The 22,324-nt window shown below is 35.4% G+C and overlaps 1 protein-coding gene across 3 annotated transcripts in view; it reads left to right on the forward strand.

Annotated features, from left to right (window-relative positions):
• Positions 1-22,036, forward strand: part of LOC139982742 (uncharacterized) — a 101,970-nt gene extending 79,934 nt beyond the window's left edge. For 2 of the 3 annotated variants that reach the window (XM_071995818.1, XM_071995817.1), the window contains exons 13-16: positions 97-305; positions 9,036-9,112; positions 13,354-13,409; positions 19,189-19,263. In XM_071995818.1, coding sequence (XP_071851919.1) covers positions 97-305; positions 9,036-9,112; positions 13,354-13,409; positions 19,189-19,248 — 402 coding nt within the window. In that variant the 3' untranslated portion in view covers positions 19,249-19,263. Of the gene's footprint in view, positions 1-96; positions 306-9,035; positions 9,113-13,353; positions 13,410-19,188; positions 19,264-22,018 lie in introns of those variants that run through there. The other variant, XM_071995819.1, reaches the window with a different exon arrangement.
• The last annotated feature ends 288 nt before the right edge of the window (positions 22,037-22,324 follow it).

The following is a 22,324-nucleotide window of genomic DNA, read 5'->3' on the forward strand; positions in this document are numbered from 1 at the left end:
TATTTATAATACCATAATAATTATTTTATCCTTACCAAATCCAATATATTTATCTCTACCTACTCTATTATCAGTACCTCTATTCTTTCATTCTAGATTCCTATCTCCAGTGTGTTTCTACAGTACTGCTCTCCTAGAGTTGACGATTCTGATCAGAACCTTATCCTTCAGTCTGGTCTCTCTCTCTCTATCCTGAGTTCTCTCCAGAAGCTGGTGATCACTGACATCCACAGGAGTCTAACTAATGAAGAGTTGGCGGCAATCTTATCTTACTCCTCACAGTGTGCAAGCTTGAACGAGCTGCAGTAAGTATTCCGGTGTAGATGTTATAGTCATCATAACAGTTAAACAGGGAATTAATTAATAATAGTTATCAATAATAAACTAACAATTAAAAAATGTAAAGTATGTTGTATTTTAATGCCAAAGATTGTATTTAATTAGTTTAATTCGATTTATATGAATAAATTTGGCCATCGTGAAAGGAATTCTGTAGGGTTTTAAGATCAATAAAACGAAATACAATGGATTAATAGGTAATATTTTATAGAGGGGATTGGTGGAGAGGGTTGAAGGGGTTGGTTGGGGTTGATTAAAACGTTCTTTTGTTTGGATTATTTTTACACTTTAAATCAGAAATTGGTAAAGAATGACAGTAATGTGTATTAGGATCAAGCAAGAGATATTTACACAACGTATTTGGATTTTACTAATTATAGTGAGTATAATGAATATTCTAAAATAGACTTTTGAGTTTTATAAGTAATCAATATTCCTTTTGAAATTGAAATCTCCAAAAAATGTGTTTAATTATCTAATTTTATTTAACAAATACGTTTAACATTATTAATATAAAAGTAGTGAATCATGGCAATAAAAAATAGCAAAACCATATAAATGTATTGTTCAAAACCAAAGAAATAAATTACACTACTCTAAGAAAACTGAACTGTATACCAAACAAGCAACCAATAAAACAGTTTTTGTTGTCGCAGTTTTCAAAAATAGTTAATGAAAATAAGTTAATAACTAAATATTAACACAAAAAGAAAAATAAGTAATTGTACCTAAGTTTTTTTTTAAGTATTTATTTTGTAATACAATATACATTATTAAGTCAAATTTGCAACTCATAAATTCTAGCAGTAAAACTTATTCCAACAGAAAGACATCGAGGTTTTCCGTATATTTTGTAAAACAATGTCATGCCAAAACATTTAAATTGTACTTTATTTCACTTATTATGTTAACGAATAAAAAAACAAAGCCCTGACATCGTGACCTTCATATTTTTAAATATTATAAAAGTCATACAAACAAATTCATGAAAATATTCCCGTTGATTACAAATGTAATGCCTGTACTTAATATTACTCGACCATGAAATCCCTAATTTATCTTAAACAATTGCATAATGTTGACCCCCAACCCGCCCGACCCTTCACTCATATAAGTCATTCGAACACCGGTTTCACTCAATACATTTCCGACACTAATCTACGTGTATCCATTTACCAATCCACTTTCACCGTAGCGACCCCTTTCAACGTACCATCAATACCCCCTTTGTTCTTTGCAGTTTCCCTATTCACTGTATTTTTACCCTTCTCCCATCCTTATCATATCATCACCCCCTTTGTTTGTCTTAATATCCCTAGCAAGATTATCAGTTACTTGTGTTTTCTTTGTTTATTCATGATCATTTTTTTCTTTACATAGGCCTACTAAGAATAATTTGTAGTTTTATATACAGAAACGTAAACCTTGCTGATATTAATATATACTTCTGTTCTTCAGACAATACTCAGGAGTCCAATTTGTTGCACAACGAATATAGTTTAAAACATCGCTAATCCTTTGCACATTCATTACCTCCTCAGATCAACCTCATACAAAGTTTGACATTTCCACATTCACATATTCACGTTTATGTTATCAGTTGATATGTTCCACAGTGTATTACGTGCTACTAAAAACAAGTAAACAAATATTAGTCGCCCGATCCCGCCGCACCCGACACTACAAAGAAAAAGAAGAAGACACTATTCAGTAAATACCATAAATAAAATACCATATAAAAAAATATATACAGCACATATCATGTTCTCAATCCATTCGAAAAATAAATGTAACCACGGAAAATGTGTCACTGAAGTCTTATACATTGGTAGTATTGTTTGGTCGTATAATAAAAAAACAATATAATAAACATCTCTGATTATTCTCTTTCTAGCCTATTCATGTTCTATCAAAAAATCCCCGTATTCAGTTTGTTCCTCAGTAAGTTTAGTCTAACCTCATCCACATTTTAGACGCCCTACCTGTTCCCTCCACCCACCCCCTCTTCGCCACCCCCTTCATAGAGATGCATATGTATGTATTAAAGAACCCCTCAAATCCATTACATGTTTCTACCCGATAACATAATCACCGGTTTAGTACACACAGTAGGCCTACTCTGCTTCTTACATTAGTTTTCTGTACAAATACAATCAGAGCTTGCATTATACAGACGATTGATTCAAACAATTTATTTTCTAAAGAAAGTCAATATTAAGAATGACACACCTGGAACTCCCGTATATACGTCATTAGATTAATAATAGATGGCACGAGCCAGTTAAAGCAATGAATAGAAATAGATCAACGAGCCACGTGTCCATTGTACCCCTCAAATATTGTCAGTGAACGTGTCAAAGTAACCTTGTAAACAAACATTAAGTAGGTCAGTGGGTGTACATCAGTGACTACGAATCATCTATTGTGGAAATCCTCCGAAAAAAAAACATATTATTATTAGGTCACACGCCTTGTTAGCGGATACGTTGCGCCTTTATTTTTGGTTATTATTTAAGTTTTGCAAATTACTTACATTGGTTTTTTAATGTATTCCCACAAGCTCTCATGCAAACCGATCCTAGGAAACTTGGAAGGGGAGGGTTTATAGACAACACAAAGTTATGAATACAATTTAAAAGAAGGAATGATTCTTGTTATGTTCAGTTACTCTTCTTGAATTCAAGTTGCACTTGCACTTGTATAAACGGACACTACTGGATCGTAACTAGTCTTCGACCGATTATATGATCATCGGTTATTACCGATTAGTTCACTTGGCAATCGTGCCGATGCCTTTTACCTATTATTTCATTATTTTCGTGTAACTGGCGTATGAATGATTACCAACTTCTAGGCCAATATAATCAAAGATGTAAACGCACTACTTAACGTTCTACACTAAAGCAAATAAAGAACAGGGATACATTTAGGGCGCTGTACGTGTATAACGATTAGTCGCAATAGTAAAATCCCACCACAACACAGTAAAAGGCAGTGCTGTACAGACTACAGAAAGTGGGCGGTGGATATTAGCCATTGGCTACGAAATGGCCCTCCCCCCCCAAAAAAAAAAAAGAGTCAGAGACAGCTTTTACAACTGGTATTAGAACCATTATCATTGTTGCAACTCCAACGTAAATAAAGTAAAAAGTAGACCGAACGGAAATAAAATATTCGTAATTTCGTAATCTGATATCGAAATATATAAACTGATATCGAAATATATAATCTGACATGAAATATAAACCAATCCCGGACGTTTGCTTCAGATTTTAATGGTTTACATCAGCGAGGGAAAACTTCCGATCGAACGTTGTTCCAAACGATTTTGCACGCTTCTCCATTGAATTAACTTCATGTGAGAGAAATCCCACACTAAAGTCCCATTTACTTTGTTGCCCGTGTCGCTAGAAATTAGACTTGGTTTAGTCGGTTACGAGGGCTCAGTTACTGAAAGGGGTTATTTTAGCACGTATGGTACATGCGGAGAAAAAAATGCTTCGTGTTTATCGCAAAAATATGCGTAATTGTGTTTGCCTAATCATAAAATAATGTATTGCAGTAGAACTCTTGAAGACTGTCGCACACACATTTTAAGGGAATTGTTGGCGTATTTGGCGCCTTGATTTTATAATGTTATTGTATTTGTAAAATCTTGAGCTCATTTGCAATCTCAACAGTTATGAGGCTCAACCGGTTCTTAAGCCAGACTAGCCTAATGTACGTATAACTCACAATGAACAAAGCCTAATGTTATTGTTTTCACTTTCAAGTTTTCACGTACCGCGAAACGACCAGAGTAGTTAAAGAGTATATTGTTTTGGTTATAAATTTAGTCAAGACAATCAATCTTACTTATCAATCGTTAAACATTGATAAAATGAGTTTTTTTTAGATGCAATAAGCGAAGTGAAAACATATAATTACTTCTTGTCCCTAATCCGGGTATATTGTATGATGTTAACTGCCAAAACTGGATAGTATAGCGTGAGGGACTTGCGATACCGTTTCCGTCCCGGCTTTCAATTTCGAATGATCTACATTCCTTTCCAGTTGTGGTTTTGGTGAATTAAAAGCTCGGAAAAATACAATTCTTTATGTCGAACGTTATAATCGGTTCCGCAGAATCGCTAGCGCAATGAATGCCGATTATTTTACCGATTGTCTAATAATAGGCCCGATGCCGATTATATAACCGATTATAGTCGAACACTCGTGTCACAGTTGAATTTGATAGAATGTGTAAGATTGTTTAGCAAGAAAACAAGTTAACAGGTCATTAAGTATGTATGAAGAAGAAATATGATGCGTATCTAGCAAAGAGCTAAACAATAATAATAGGATGGTTTAAAATCGTATTTATGTTTTTGTTTTTGTAAAACATTGTGCAAGTTTAGTAGAAAACACTTAAAAAAGAATGCATAATAGCCTCCAATCAAATATGCGATATTAAATATAGTCCTTGAAATTATCATAAGACACCCTCGATTTATCTCCCTTATTTGGCGTCCGAGTCCGGATCAAATTAAAGGAGATTGTACCAAATATGTGTAACTCGGAACTTACCAAACATATAAAATACCGTAGAACACTAAGTAGCTCTTATAATTTAACTATTGAAAGGTATTATTTTAATGTGTATTGTTTGTCCCAACAAAGTAATACATTACTTTATTGTCGATCATTATAACAAAATTATTTAGTAAATTATATTCATTTGGTTAGTATAGTTTGTTAAGAACGAAATTAAAATCTTGCTAAGCATTGTAGAATTACTAAATAGAATTGCGCAAAGGCAAAATCCATTCCCCATACAAAACTTGTACTAACTGTAAACAGAAAATATTTCGAAGGGATTGTACCGTCATTCAATCAATGGTGATATCGATTTCTACATTGAAATAGCAAACAAAGGCTTGAATTGAGCTTCCCCCTTTCCGTCCCGCCCACGCTCAACTAACTTTAGGCCCAAATGTTGCGTAATAATGAATATAAAGATATAATTTTTGTGACATAAATTACAAAATAGAATGTGAATAAGCCGAGATTAATCATACAATAAGTCCACGACTGAACTTGAAGGATGACTATGTAATATCGACCACATCTTTCCATCTTTCACACAAACTATGCTAAATTAGTACTATTCTTAAAATGTCTCTCTCTCGACATTGATAACAAGATTGAAAGGAATTCTCAACGCTTTGTAAAGTACTTCTTAACGATATTGGTTGTTTCTCACAAGTTTGATACTTACGCCGTCACTGTATAAAACATCGACGTCATTTACATTAGTCTGTGTTGATATTGCAACCAGGCACGTGAACAGCATCATTATTGTGAGGGACCAGCATCATGAATGTGAGGGGGAACAGTATTGTCTTTATTTCTCGTCTTAAGAGTCAGAAAATGTATTTTATTAAGGCTTACATTGTTATGACTTTTTACAGCACTGTATAGTGTCTACCCTTTGTGACATAATTTTCTTCGGAAGGAGGTGGGCTTCAAATATGACATCGTCCGTTGGCAGATGTCAAAACGGGGAGGCTCCTTTATGGAAAGAAAAGCTCATTTTATTATATAGCCTACATATGTACTTTGAAATTTTACGTCAGCTGTAGCCGTTACATTATATAAACGATCAATGAAATATTCCAAGCGCCTCTTTTCAACAGTCAATAAATTGATACAGAAAACCAGCTATGGTAAAGAAAACACTTTAACATGAAAACAAACATTGCAACAGTTCAGTAAATATGCGTTTGTTATGCCAATGAGATACGAGGTAGGTAACCTATATTTTCGTTCCATTCGCCGGAGTGATACTTTTCATGAAGCTGAGAAATGCAGGTATAATGTAGGACGATACTGAGCTAGACTTAAACATATTAACTGACTATTATGCACCGGTTCCGGTTAATCCCGATACTGTTATTTCATAATCGCCAAAACTCAACTTGTTGTAGTAAGGAATCTCACAGACAATATGTTTAGATGTGCACTTTATCCTTCTCTTAGATTTGACGTGAACAACATATTAACGAGGCTGCCAAATACTCTTTTGACAGAATAAACACTGGTTCTATTATTACTGTCTCGACATTTGGGTTAGTTGAGACAGACTGAAATAATGCTTTGCTTGATGAGTAGCCATATTGAAAGGGGAAGGTGGTATTATAACGAATATCTCATTTGACAATATTTCACCAAACTCATAGTACTTAAAATGAATAATCATATGCTACAACAAAGGTTCAATATTTCACGCCCTCCATGTACCCCTACCACGGTTAATTCATATCGGCCCAATGCAAGATATATGTGTAGTTTATTCTTAATGGCTGAACATATTTTTGATGGTATGAAAACGGCGGTTTGCTGAAAAAGAGGGAAAGACGAGTGTTGTTAACTCCCCACATGTCAAACCAAGATCCATATATATTTGGTATATTTGCTTTTAGTTACCAGTGTAAAGACACAACAAATGTTTGCGATGTAACCGTCCATTTACCGTGTCAGGGGCGACGGAGCCATGAAAAAAAAAAACTGGGGGGGGGGGTTGATTGGGCACATATATACTTCTCCACTCTGATTAACCTGAAAATTGGCCTCCGTTTGTTCATGGAAAGTTCCTACTTTTGTTATTAAAAGTGGGGGTTGGGAGAGTGCCCTCTCCCCGCAGTAAATTTGAGGACGCGATGTGCGACGGTGAAAAATCAAACGGAGCAACAACAAAAAATATGTAAATGTACTCGAAGCTAGGGATGGGGCCGATGGGGGAGGAGGGGGCAGTCTTTAGAGAGAGCACTACAAATGGAGAGAAAACGTTTGTGTTGCAACCTAACGGTATCAGGTTCGAGTTTCCCGAACTCGTCATATCCTATATTTAATAGAAGTGGGTTAATTGCATATATACTAATGTCAATACTGAGTAGTATATCTTTATTTGGGAAGTTTGAGAGTTATTTGAGGTCAACATGACACAACAAGTAGAAACCTTGAAAGGACATTATCTCAGCAGTACCATATGGAGTAATCTTATATTTAATACATTACTTATATTTACAAAGTGATAAATATCAATTAGGTCAAAGCATGGGAGTAAACCCCATTGGGGATGGTGGTGTTTGGTCCTACCCACTCCCTACACTTCTGAAGATGCATGCTCTCATTGACTTTAACATTTTTAGACAGTACAGTTTTGGCTAGTGAGGTTCTAACCCCACACTTTTGAAAACTGATCTATATACACCCATGCCCAAAGTTCTCTACACAACTGCAAACATATATTTCAGCTGCAAACCTACGTCAGTTAATAAGTATATTCCAAGCCTAGGAACAATGCCGTTGACTTTCTTGTTATTTCATTGTTAACTCTCTATATGTTTCTTGCAGCACGTACCAGGTTTTGTTTGCTTTTTCTTGGGGGGGGGTAGGGGGGTAGGGGGCAACTAATAAAGATATTTTAATAAAAATTCATCTTTAGAATATGTGCGCTACATGCGGGGGGAGGGGCAACCACGAGATAGAATGTAATGAACGGTCGCCTCAGTAACATGTGCTCTACGCGCGAGGTTGCAGTGTCTCTCTGTGTGGCCATATATTTGTATTCACATTGTTTTTTTTTTTATATGTGATATAACCGGATGGTTTTTGACCGCGCAGACGCGCACATTATCTTTTCGTCTTGCCGCCCAAAATTGCTTAAGTTTTTGTAGCAAAAAAAGGAAAATTTATGTTACGCTTACGAATGTAGTTTAAAAAATGGATATTATAGCATCATTTGCGTCTAAGCTCTGTTCGAAAAACAAAAATTTAAAAATGGGACGGGGACATCCCCTCTCCTTATACCCGTCCCCCAGGATCCACCGCTATCTGCCTGAAAATAGGGACAGAAAAATGTCTTTCATTCCTTTCGTTCTTACTCCGTTTCAGTGCACGTTTTTGCAGGTTTGTCATCCCTCCATTGCGTTGGAAATCACTGTGTAGCATCTTAAACAATTTTGAGATTAAGAAACAATATTTCAGCTTGAATATTCATTATTTCTAGATTTCATATTTCACCAGTAAACCAATCTCAGACATTTTAGTTCTCATTTAAGGTGAGAAGGAGTCACGAAGACGAACTATAAAATCAAATAATTTGCCGAAAATAACACACGATGTAAATCACATGATCCGAGTGGAAAGGGCATGCGGTTGTTACAAGGAACCTGTATTACTCCGTTTGTTGTGAAAACTATTGTATGTCTACATTTCTGAATAACTTTATATTAATTGTAAAGTTAATCATATGCACAATTTAGCCAATGCTGATAATGTGGACGGCTATACATTTCACAATTACTATCAATCACATGCATTTGCATACAGCAGTTCCAACTACCATCATTAATATATACATTAATATACCCATTCTAATTTATTTTTCGTGGAATTGTTGGAACACAAGATTTCAGAATGATCAATCAGAAATGATATATATATATATATATATATATATATATATATATATATATATATATATATATATATATATATATATATATATATATATATATATATATATATATAAAACAATATTGTTTATTACTTTGTTTATCTTCAATGATTTGGTAAACAATAAACCTGACTAGGAGGACATTCCTCTACGTCTTCTACATCTTACACGATGATTACTGTACTTCTCTCCATAGGTTTCTTGGTTACGTCCTGCCAGACACTTTTCCGGTTAGATTCATTCCATCATCCTTGAAATCAAGAAAAGTGAAAGGTATTGTCACAATGACGTCATAATGGGCACATTTAAAATATCTTACAATTATTTAAAGGTTCAACCAACTATTAGAATGTATGTTGACTTGTTGATTGTTGTCGATTCACATACAGGAGAGTAATGAATCATCAACACATTACTGCTGTTTTGTATGAAGGGGACAACCAACATAAACTGAATAATATATATTTTTGCAACACTTAATATTGCTAAGCTTAGTTGATTTAAGAGATAAGTCATGTTACATCCAATTTGCTCTTTCACGATCACTGCCCTTTAAGATGTTTTTTTATGAGAAGCCATCACATCAATTGATGCTTTAAATTTATTTCTCAAATATGATGGTATCATACACTTTGGGGCTTTGGTAACTAAATTACACTGCGACAATGAATGGTAAGGTTTTGAAGTAATGTTTTGCTATGTTCTTCCAATGAAAGTACATGTTCCAATTCTGCCTTTCGGAGTGTGTCCATTTCATCCCTCCCTACACCTCCTTTACACATACACACACATAAAAAACATACCTATATCTACGCGTAAAATATTCTTTCCATCTAAACTGCATAATAAAACAGCGAACTCTAACTTATTTCTTTTCCAAGCAAACGAAAGTTTCGTTAATCTGAAATTTGTGAGACGCATTTCTATGTTGAGTGTTGTGAGATCAACACAATACTTCACACATTCCTAAGTAGCCTATATTTATTTACACAGCGGTATTGACGTAAAGTATGCATACTACAGCATGGGGACTGTTATGACTCAGGATTAATGATACTTGAAATTTCGGATAAAGGTTTAGGCCTTCTGTATTATTTTGTTCTCGTCCGTGTTCCCTGTGTAAACCGGAGTCCCTGAATACATTAAAAGTAAAAGCATCATCTGTATCAGCGGATATCACTGGCCGTGTATAACGACGAAAAAAAAATGAGCGAACACTAGACATAGACCAAAAATGACCAAATCAGAACCGTAAGGACTACCGTACTGAAATATCTTAATGGGTAACAAAAGCTCAGTATGAAAACATCCAATACTTTATCAACGCTAAGATAAGACACTCGTTCTTTTTTTGTACAGGGGTTTGGTAAATCCAACATGATTGCGGGGGGCGGGGATGGGGTCTGTGGGCCTTCTCCCAAAAAGGGGCCACTTTATACTTCAATGATACCTTTGGAATCATAATCATTTGACGTTGTTATGTCTAATATCTAAGTCTAAACGCAACATTGTGCTGTAACTACTTTACAATGCTGTGTTAGTTTGAAATGCGTGGTGGTGGCGGGGGGTGGGGGGTGGGTGACCCCATCACTCTATTGGTCGGCGCTTGAAAGGGTACAATCTGAATGTATTGGTAAACATTTACATCCATTAATTATCTTTGAAAAATTAATACTATAAAATATATAGTGGGTAATGTTATTAAGAAAGCATTAGAAATATATGTGATTTATGAACCATATTTTATTTATTTGTACACTTCTGTAGCAGAAATAGAATACGGAGGTATGCAAGGGGTATGTCACTCATTAACTGTTCAAGAACGGGCACCTATTTATTTTATTTATTTTAGTTGTCATGGCAACGAAGCAGCACCTGAGTTAAATTATCAACAGAAATGTTATTTCATATTTTCCTTATCGTTCGCACATATTTTGGAAATCGTTAAGTTACGTGTGAACGAATAGTGAGACTATCAGGGCTTGAAATACCCGACGGGAAAAAGCCGTTGTGCCATAGCTGTTTGCCGTGGTGCCCCTGAAAAATACACCTCGCCGACGGCAACACTTTGCCGTCATGCCCTTTATGTTTTGCCATCGGTGCCCTGTACATTGCGTCATTGCGAGTAGTACACTAAGTTACACCAAAGAGTAACCCAAAAATCTTGCGGAGATGTTGTTTGATTCATCCTTCGCAATGCAGGAGCCTATGTTTACACTTGTTCTGTAGTTTCGGGGACACCTGTATATATTATGCATACATTACAAACATAACTGTCGTTGAGATCGTTCTTTATGCTTCCTTTGCAAGGACTTTACTATTCAACGTTCTTTTTACTTCAACAGTAAGTCAATGGGACTTCTCCATTGAGTTAACTGCGTGCAAGGGATATCACACAGTAAAATCACATTGATTTTGTCACGTGAAACTTTGACTTCCTTTAGTCGATACAGGTTCCTGTATTCAGCTATAAACTGGGCGGGAATCATTAGAAATAGGACTTTAATTTCTAGGGCGGGAATGTAAATACGAAAACACCAATAGAAATAGTAACCTCAACTTTTTAAGTCGATTTAAGTCGGCAATTAGTTGTAAAAGGGTAATTACGTATAATGTAAAGCATTGACCGTGTAGCTGTTATTCGCTGAACGATCGCATGTGTAATAAAAATCCACTGTCAATTAATGATTAATGATTAAGTATTTGTTATCAATCCCGTCAATAATACCTCCTGTAAATTCCCCTTTAATGCTACCTTTCATGATATAAACGAATGAAAAGAAAATAATTTTGAGAATTCTTGCAATATTTACGCTTGAATTACGAACGTATACAGCCGCTAAAAATGTGAGAGCAAAGCACATGTGGCGTTGCCAGACAATTCAATCTTGGGGGGGGGGGGAAACAACACCTAATTAGGGAGAGGGGCACAATTTGCTGAATGCTGTACTGGGGTTGGGTCTAAGGGGAGTGGCTTCCCTTTCCCCTTTGAGAACTCTTTTATTAATTAAGGGTCATTCGATGAGTCTGGTGCAACTTGAAGTAACTTTATGTTCAAGAATTTTCGGGCTCTATAGTCTGTCCGATATTTATATTTTTAATTGTAACGAATACAAAGGTTATAAAAAAATGGAAATTAGCCCTATTGCTTTGATAATGTTTTAAATAAGATTGTTGAAAATATGAAATTTAAATTCATGCAGGGTAGAAGTGGAGTTGAAGCACTAGCGGTTCACGCCGGGGCCTCTGTGACCTTCTTAGTGAGAAAACAACTGGTTATTGTGGTTGGTGGAAAACAAAGTTTAACTGATGAACATAATACGTTCGTCCAGCTTTGTAAAGTTGTAGAGTAGTTGAGTAGAGTAGTTGTAGAGTAGAGTAGTTATAGAGTTTTGTTTTGAACACTACAAATCGAATCTGGGGGAGGGGGGGGGGCACCTGGGGAGCACGATTTTTCTTGGGAGGCTTATTTCAAGATATGGACTAATATGATGCAGAAGAAGATATCTGCTAGCACTAACGCAGAATTTGTATACAGGAAAATATAATTTCCCTATTATGAAATGAGAACGCGAATTTATAGGAATATACAAACGGGGGAGTGGGTGTCACACACATTAACGTATAAGTGTCTTGAAATTTGGACAGTATTATTGTTCAATGATATAATTGTGTATGTCAAGTCCTAATAGCAAGATGTTGATAATACCTATCTTCCTCCTCCATATAGGGCATATAGAGAGATTGATGTATTTAGTCTTCATACAATTGAAAAAAAAAAACATACTCAAGAGAGTGGCTGGAATCAAACATATGAACTTTATTTTACAAAACTGACATACTATTACGACATGGGAAATGTGATCACGTGATTATGACGATGATTTGTCTAGTCTTGTATCACAATAATTTTACTCCATATTTAAGTAATTGCAAATACTTTTAGTTTTCTTTTCTATTATCAAAGTAGATTTCAAGATATGTGATGATGTCACTGATATTGAGTGTTCTCTGATCAGTTCATCGTCTCATGGATTATTATTCTTGATCTGAGCATCGAATACTCGACTATCATGATTTGGTTTCTTTACATAGTCCACCATTCGTTCCTATTTGAGTTGTTTCACATGTTGTATGTAGGATGAGTGTTCAACTGATCTGTTATATTAATGAGATGATGACAATGCTAAACTGATTGGTTATATAACTTAGAGGATAATGGTTGTTAACTGATTAGGTTTAAAACCGAGATAATAATGATAGTACACTGATCAGTGATCTTACTGACATATCAGGATTGCAAACTGATCAGCTATGCTACTGAGATGATAATGATAGTAAAATGATAAGATCAAATTTAAGGAATCAACTAGATTGATTACTCAGCTGATGTGAAGTTATCATCGAGGGCCAACATAATCCGGTGAATATAATGTTTATGATTTCAATCCAGACCAATAAAGATTCAATCAGCACTGATACTGCCATTAGTCTTTTTATTTTTATTTATACAGTTTGGAATTATAGCGCATATGTTCGTCGTCTCAATTTGCAGACCGGTCGATGGCAGGTAAGAGATAATTCACCTTTATGACAGCAAATGCTGATAGTACAAGCCCTCCTTTTGTTTTTACATTAACATTAATTATTAATACCAATATAATGATAACATTTGTCGGTTAAACTTACTTGATTGCTGCCAGTATTATAAAGAGTGGGCGGTGGCTGGGGTTGTAGTCTGTATAAAATCTAAATGTTTAGTTCAACAGGACTTCCAGATCCCTTCATCTTGCTTCTACTGCAGAACTTCGGTCTAATTTACTTCCTTCTGACCCTGAATGGAGCCCGTGTTTCTCTCATCACTCAAAAAACCACTTAATAATTCAAACAATTCTCCCAAAGTACATATTTATAACAAAGAAAAATATTGAGTAATATTAAATTTTAAGGAACAAAGTCGATGTAATTGTGTTTTTAGCTTCACTCCTCCATAACGTCCCAACTGTTATATTGCTGATAATTTACAATTGTTTTATACTCTTAAACTTATTTCATGGCAGCTGCACTGCATGCATAGACACTGTTATGAGTTGAGGATACTCGGTTCTAGTAGTTTCAGTTTGTAAAGATACAACGTTATCTTTCGCAACATTCAAAGAAAAGCGGAATTCAAATTGCTGTACCAGAAAGAATAAAATAAATGAGGGTGGGAGCTGAAATAGAGATCGGGAGGGGGGAGGGAGGTGGATGTTGAGGACATTGTTACCTGATTATCATTCAACGCTAACACAATAAGTTCTATATTGATACACCCTATCACTTCCATGTCAGTGACACCGTTAATATTACATTGTAACAATTGTATAAACTATTGTTAACCGACCACGCATATAGCTGCCCCCGTATAGCTGTCCGTCTAGCTTTCCCCGTATAGCTACCTTTATATAGCTGCCCATGTAAGCCGCACCGTATATTTGCACCGGTGCAGTTGCCCCGTTGAGCTGCACCGTATTGCTGCCCCTGTATAGCTATCCATATATAGTTGTTCCCATATAGATGCCTCTGTATTGCTGCCCCTGTATTGCTGTCCCCGTATAACTTCCCCCGTATAACTTCCCCCGTATTGCTGCCCCTGTATAGCTGCCCGTGTAGCTTCCCCGTATTGCTGCCCCCTATAGCTACCCTTGTATAGCTGTCCTTGTATATCTGCCTCGTATATTTGCACTGGTGTTGTTGCCCGGTCTAGCTGCCCTGAATTTCAGCGCCTGTATAGCTGCCCCCGTATAGCCGCCCCAGTATAGCTGCCACGTAGAACTGCCCCGTGTTGCTTCCCCCATATTGCTGCCCCGTATAGCTACATATGTATAGCTGCCCCTGTATAGCTGCCCATGTATAGCTGGCCCAATATAACTGTCCCGTATAGCTGCCCCATAATGCGGACACATATAGCTGCCCCGTATAGCTGCCCCCGTATAGCTGCCCCCGTATTGCTGCCCCTATTTTTATAAGTAAATAATTTGGGTATGATTAAAGAAAAATTAAGTTGAGAATGGAGTCACTGGTTGAGCGTTTTTATTAAAATGAAATAAAACTGCCTTTTACGTAATAGTTTGTAAATTTGACCAAACCATGTAATATTCGCAGAAATATTGGATACCCTACTACAAGTTAGAGACTAGATTCGTTGTTACAATCACGTGACTACTCCTGATTTGTGAAGTATTTGTCGTTTAACCAAATTTAGACAATTCCTGAACCACGAATTTAGTGTCACGGATATTTGTTTGTTAAACAAGTACTTCAATCTTCCCTGGCAGGCGATTTTTGTAAACTAAAGTAACACTATATTTTCTTCTCCTTTCGTTAAGTTAAGTTCAATCCTATTCAATTATGAACTCGGTTATCTCTAATAGTTTCAAGGGATTTAAATGATAACAATAGTTTTAGTCATTATATATTCAGTTGATTGTAAACATGACTGACGTTAACTGAATTAAAGATTGCCAAAACATTAACAGGGCTCTTTTTAATAGTTGCAAGGGTTCTGAAGGATTTCTACTGTTTAATCTTTTATTTATCAATGTAAATATATTTGCGACGGTTCCAGGTACACTACTGTATATAGGATATTAACAACATAGAGTTTCTAGGTCAGAAATGAGGATGACCTGGTGACCTATATGAAGCAGGGCGATTTAAGTTTTTTTCTTTGTATGGTTTTAAAATCATATCAGAAACTGGTTCTCATTGCCTATCAATTGTGTGTGGAGAGCATTGATACACAAAATTGCTTGTGAACATCAGACTCGCCGTTTTCCAGAGTGCAAATGTTGGACATTTTGGAGATTGATATAAGTGAAGGAAGAGTTGATACCTTTGTTTATAACATGAAAGGAAACTGAAAACTATTTTAAAGATCATGAACTTATTATATTCGTTATTGGAATAACTTTGAAGAACATGCAAATATTGTTTACTGACAATAGATTCGCTCTTTGGAGTAAATCATTATCAATGATTCGGTGGAGCTGTGACTAAATCACTTTCCACGCATATTTAAACAACAAGATCATAATAGCAGTCAGAATATAGGACGGGGGGGGGGGGGCAATTAGTCACTGTAACGTAGCACGTATTTTGTGACGCTGTATACACACACAATGTTCAAAAAGATCATGACATGAATCTGATTTATTATGGAAGATACTGCGTCACGGATACAAAGATTTCGAGCCTTTGCCGGATATCGATTTCTGCATTGTGTTAAAAACATCTTATAGATGTACAGTAAACTCTCCTTTTGAAAAGCTGGATGATCCGTTTAAAGCAATAGTTGGTTGACAAGACTAACTTAACAAATGTAGCATTAACATAGCTGGTTTCGCTTACAGTAGCCTATCAACTTAATCGCCATCAACAATTTAAAGCCGGGATAGATGCTTGAACTCATGAGTAACTTGGTTGAGTTTGATCCAGCATCAGAATTTAAATCGGACCTACCACATAGTTCATAGCAGACGTACATATACAAGCTTCACCTTCTTATACATGTAAGGATTAGGGCCCATGCTATTTCTATTCTCATCGCCTGCTGAGGCTAATTACAATCGGTCAGATTCATAGTTCATACTACAATATTGCTATACCGTTAAACAAATAACATGTACACTTTCTTCCGTAAGAAATATCTAACTCGAATCTATTAAAGGTCGCATGTATTGTACATTTCATTTCCGTTATTACAAGTATAAATATAAAATATTTATTAACAGGAGAACCAAAGACTTAGAAATATAAAAATATGTAAATCGATACGAACGTAATGATAAGTAAGTAAAAGGTTAATAAATACTTGAAAACTAATGTTTCTAAAAAAATAATCTCGAAAAGAGTTCACGTGACTGTGTTTGAATAAACTTTAAAGCAAAACGAACAAAATAATTTCTGAATAATTTTATTCCAATGTTGTGGGCAAGATATAAGGGTTATGTGAATTAATGGTGGATTTAACTAAAATATCCTAAGTGCAGGCTACAGTGGGTACTCCATACGAATTGTTTATGTCTTCTCAATACAATAGGAATTGTGCAATGAAAACGCCTAAAGGAATAATTAGTTAACGAAATAACTGTAAATATTGCAGATTATAACTTTGAGACCTTTTAATCTGATTTTATCTTTCTGATACACTGTTATTGATGATCGAATTATCCCTCGCGATCAAATTGGTACAAACAATGCTATGACTGAAACATCACCTTTGATTTTGAATCTGAAACCAGAAATGTCAATTGTAGTGATCTCCAATGGAATTAAATCTTGCTAATAATTCAACATGATTACCTGAGGGTATTTGAAGGATCACTAACTTAAATTATTATTTTTCCATATTAGTGTATACGTGACTAAAATGAGTGCGTGGGTCCAAGCAGGTTTATACATAATGAAAGGACGGATCTGGCATTTATTCGAAACCACGAAACTGGTTTATTCTTCAGCGTGATAATGCTTGCCGTGACTTTTGTCATTTGCACATTGGAAACAAAAAGAGCTGCTATGATGACTCCATTTCAAGGGTTCCGATCTAACTTGTTATTGAGGGGGGGGGGGGGGGGAATTGTATTAGTTTTAACTGAAATAGAGAGAAAATTTGTAGTAGTATGTGTAGCTCTACTAACCCGCTTCGTTATCTGTTGTGCGGATACCATGGTAACCAAAACGTATGTTATCACTGACAAAATATTTCATTGCAGTATTCTTGTATTTTCCATCAATAAGATGCACTTATAATGTTAGGAAAGTAATCATGAAAATGATGTATAAAGTCAAAGGTAAACTTAAGGGTCACATTTTAGGTTTTCACTGAACTTTCAAGAAACTTTCGGTACCACTCTCTGTAATCACAACACTTTGAATAGAGGGCAGTATTATGAGAAATATTCGAAAAGGAAAAATACTGAAACTGTCTGAACTAAAAAAAAATGTAAAACATATTCGTGTTACTTTGAACATACACAAATATGCATGCATAAGAGGATCTCAAAAGATTCAGATCCCGGGGTGGGGTGTGGAGGGGTTTTATGGCTACAGTATAGTCGGTAACTAGTATAGCGTTGTATTGTTCATAACTTATCTTGGCTTTTTGTCATATATATTATATATTGGTAATTATGTGATTATATCATAATGTAGGATAATATATTGCAACCTTCCGGCTTTCTATCATCATCCATACCTTATTGCTATTGTCGCAGATGTGGTGGAAAGCCGAGGGCGCCAAATAATACATGAATAAAGACAAAATCTTTATTTGCTTGTGTATGCACGTTTATTACAAACGTAGTATAACGTGTATGACTTTGACACAAAATAATTGACATAACCGGCGACATTGTTTAATATCTCAAACATAACATTACCCATTAGTAAGACATTTGTATTATTCTTCTGAAAAGAAACTAAACTGTAAGTATTCTAGCAAAAGAATAATACAAATCAATGAGATCCACAAATGTCTTGATCAAAAAGATATATCTTAAAGAACTATTTTGATGTACATTAAATATGACCGATTACACATTAGAACACCCTCAGTATTGCTTGATATTCAAACATAATAGAAATACACTATGGAGGGGATAATACATATAATTCATGAGATGTGTCAACGATGATAGATATTTACTTGTTAAATTTAATTATCGTGTTCTTTCCTTGTTACTCCACTTTGATAATTATTTGTTAACTGCATCTCCCAAAATGTCATTGATATCGTTAAGGGTTAGCTAAATTATAGCAACATATCGTATAAGATGGAGTTGGTGGGTGGGGGGGGGGGCGGGGTAGGGGCGGGAGTAAACAATTTACTGCTTCATGTGATATTTAATATTTTGCATTGTTTGTACATTCCATCGATTCAACAATGAGAATTGTATAAATAGTTCTGTCTTTGAAAACTGCCCTCTTTTCCTACTCGTCATATTATCTGTCGTCCATGGTATCCGTCCAATCATCTCAGTGAGACGTTCATCATTATGATGTCACTCATTGTATAATGACGTCACTCAGTGTTGGATGACGGGATTTAAAACTAATGTTGTCTTCCCTATAAAGCTTATAAATGTATTCATGTTATTAAGTCCTTGCATCTAACAGTGCATGACGAGTATGTCTCTTATATACACTTTAGTGTGCTCAATGTCGATATGCGTTTACCTGCCAGGAATAGGCTACTTCGATATTTGTGAAGATATATCATCATCACTTTAATAATTTTTGCTTCGTTTTATGATATTTTCCTGAAACAATATTTCAACAAATCATGAAAATAATATTTCACTTCCTTGCAGGTCTGTGACAAGAAGGGTAATCTACCAGGTGAAAAGGTAAAAGATACACATTCATGTTAATAAGTAACGGTAATTAAGTAATACGCAAGGAGGCGTTAGTTACTGCGGAACAAAGGAATGATACAAAAGAGTATTAGACCTTGTTTCTCATCAGGGGAAAGGATGATAACCGACGTGAAAAGAACAGGGAACGAAGATAAACCAGTTACAAGTATATATCTCGTAACGATGATATCACTGTTCTCAATGTCAAGTTAAAATGAGGTTTTAATAATCTTCCTTCCTCGCATACAGTCACAAAATACTAATCAAAGAACTATTCTTCTTCGACTGTCCATCGTTACCGATGATGACTGTTGAGTGCAACAGGCACCCCATCGCCACAGGACTTTGCCCCTCAATTCTAGTGATCTAGTGATCTAGAGGTACACAGGATGTGAAACAGGCAAGGGAATGGAAAGGGTTGTCCCGCAGTTGCCGCTCATTGGCCAATGCTGCCATATGTTGACCAATGTTGGTTCCTTCACATGCCAGGTGACTGATTACCACCATTGGCCAAGGTTGGTTCCTACGACCTGCTGCCATCGGGTTTACCGTAACTCTGGCACGGGACGCTTGCCAGGTGCTATCAGCCGGGTCAGCTGGAGCTGGAGCTATGCAAGGCAGGAAAGCCAAACCCTGAGGCATTAAGCTTGAGTCAAGCTCGAGTTAAGCAAAGATTGCCTGCAAACCTGGTATACAGGCATGCAAAGAACTAATATAAAAAAAATACTACAGTGTTTGGTCAGATGTTATGGAGCATTAAAGCCAACACACGAGCATCTACTGTGGCATAAAATGACTTTGTTAAAGTAAACACTATTCACTGCTTAGTTGTTACTATACCAAATATAAGGAAACAATATAAACAATAAAAACAATATTAAGAGTAAATGTCTTAGTATCCGAGGGATCGCGTAAATCAGGTAAGTTACAATGAGGGTCCCTTTAGACAAAACTTACATGATAGCAACGGTGTAGGTAATAAAGGAAGATGAACCTACGTGGATGTTAGATGACTCCTCAACATTTCCAACAAAAGTGAAACAAGAAAAAAACATGGTAATTGGGCACTATGCTTTCCTCAGTTTTGATGTCAGGCCAGTTCGAAGAGGAATAGAAACAATCAAGAGAAGAATGTTGTCGAAAAATTGATTGATTTCGAACTCAACCTGATACTGATACTATTTCATCGTGCAATCGACTGCCGCTTTGTCAATAAGGTAGCCATTTCAAAAAAAAAATGTTTACCAAACTAAAATATTACTAGTTAAGTTGAGATATAAGGCGTCATTATATTTGATTTTCCAATTAAGGATATTTCATATCGATATATTCAGTGTAAAAATCAATCTTAAACATTTTGCCTAAACCATTACATACAGACGGCGCTTGTGACACCAAATCAGAAGGTTATTGCTTTTTTATCATTGTTTTTTATTTGTTTCATCATATGTAATGACACGCGACTTGTCCAACTAATGAACAATGCACATAGAGTTAGGAAGTGTTAGTATCAAATTATGTCTTCTTTCTTCCAAAATAAACACAAGAGCTGTTTTCAAGGCATGTAATATCTAAATTACTGAGGCCCTTTTAAATGTCAGTTTTCCTACACGTACAGCTAGCTAATGGTAATACAAGTTCCGTCATAACAAAACACAAAACACACAAAATAACAAACCCAGACAAGCATGAATAAGCGAATCAACTAAAATAGCTATCCCATTTTATGTCAGAAATGATGACTTATTATCATGATTAGAATGTTAAACCTTGTAGCTCAATTGGAAATGGCGACTCCAGTTGACGAGACCAGTGTTACCCTCTATATAAACAGATAACACAGTAGTTATTGTAAATCAATTGTACCACAGTAACACCTGGACCGTGCTATAAATCGGTAGCACGTGATATTACTATTACAGTGAGAACTGAAGATATGTGTAATCCCAATAAATCTAGCTAATATTTTGGGGATTACAATCCTAAGAGCACATGCAACCGATGTATCAGCATGATTAAGTTTTCAATCTGGGAAAAAGCTCAATATTTACTTTAGTTACTGTAAACCCTGTGTGAATCGGTTCAGTGTTAAAACAGGTCGGAACATTCCACTGTATGGGTACCAATGTTATAGTGCATTGGTTTCTATTGGTTCAGTCATAATGATATGATGATGAAATTCCTGGATAGATAATTTGATGGTTACCAGCGGGGAAGATGATGGGGTATGGAGATAAGTGAACAATTCATCATTTCTACAGTAATTCTATTTTACACAGAAGTCACATTTATATACTGGGAGATGATTAGATCATTATACTGTGTACACCAACATCAAAATTTAACATGGCTATGAATCGCTATTTGTTTACACATACTAGTCAGTGTTGATATTTGTTCATGCATATTTTCAACATTTCAAGCATATAATTAAGTTTTAACAAAAATCCAACCTCCAAGATATTTTTCTTCTAGTTCAATGATATCAAAGCGACCATATCATTAACAACCGTCGTTTCATGGATTTAGCCTTCATGTGTATATCATGTTCAGTACATAAATATTCACAATGATTGCTAAAATCATAAACTAGACAATAAGGGTCAATAAACTTAAAAAGAAATAAAAATGAATTTCGTTGTTACCTAAATCAATTATCTCTGAGATAATACTTCTTATACGGGGCCATATGATAAATATGTATAACAGTTATATATACTGCATTGTCTTTATTTATGTTTAATATTATACATATGTATTACTTATACTTTTCCCTCTTGTTTAGTGATTCCAAGAATGAAGGTACCGGATGAACCTGATATCATCCATTAACTGTAAGTGAATACAGCTGAATATTTTATACTTTAGTATTTATTCTTTGTTATTTTTAATTGTAAAATCTTAATATATGAACAAAATCATTATCATTAATCCGAGTTTTTATCCCTCTTTATTCCAATTTGTTATCCCTATATCTGTAAGTTTCTAATCTTATTAGGTCACTAATATCAACTGCTTCAACTGTCATTGCATGATTTCATTATATTTAGTATTAGTAAAGCCGATCCCTGATTAAATGTATGAAAATTTG

The sequence above is a fragment of the Apostichopus japonicus genome, chromosome 16 (genome assembly GCF_037975245.1).
Source record: "Apostichopus japonicus isolate 1M-3 chromosome 16, ASM3797524v1, whole genome shotgun sequence".
In the NCBI taxonomy this organism is placed as follows: Eukaryota; Metazoa; Echinodermata; class Holothuroidea; order Aspidochirotida; family Stichopodidae; genus Apostichopus; species Apostichopus japonicus.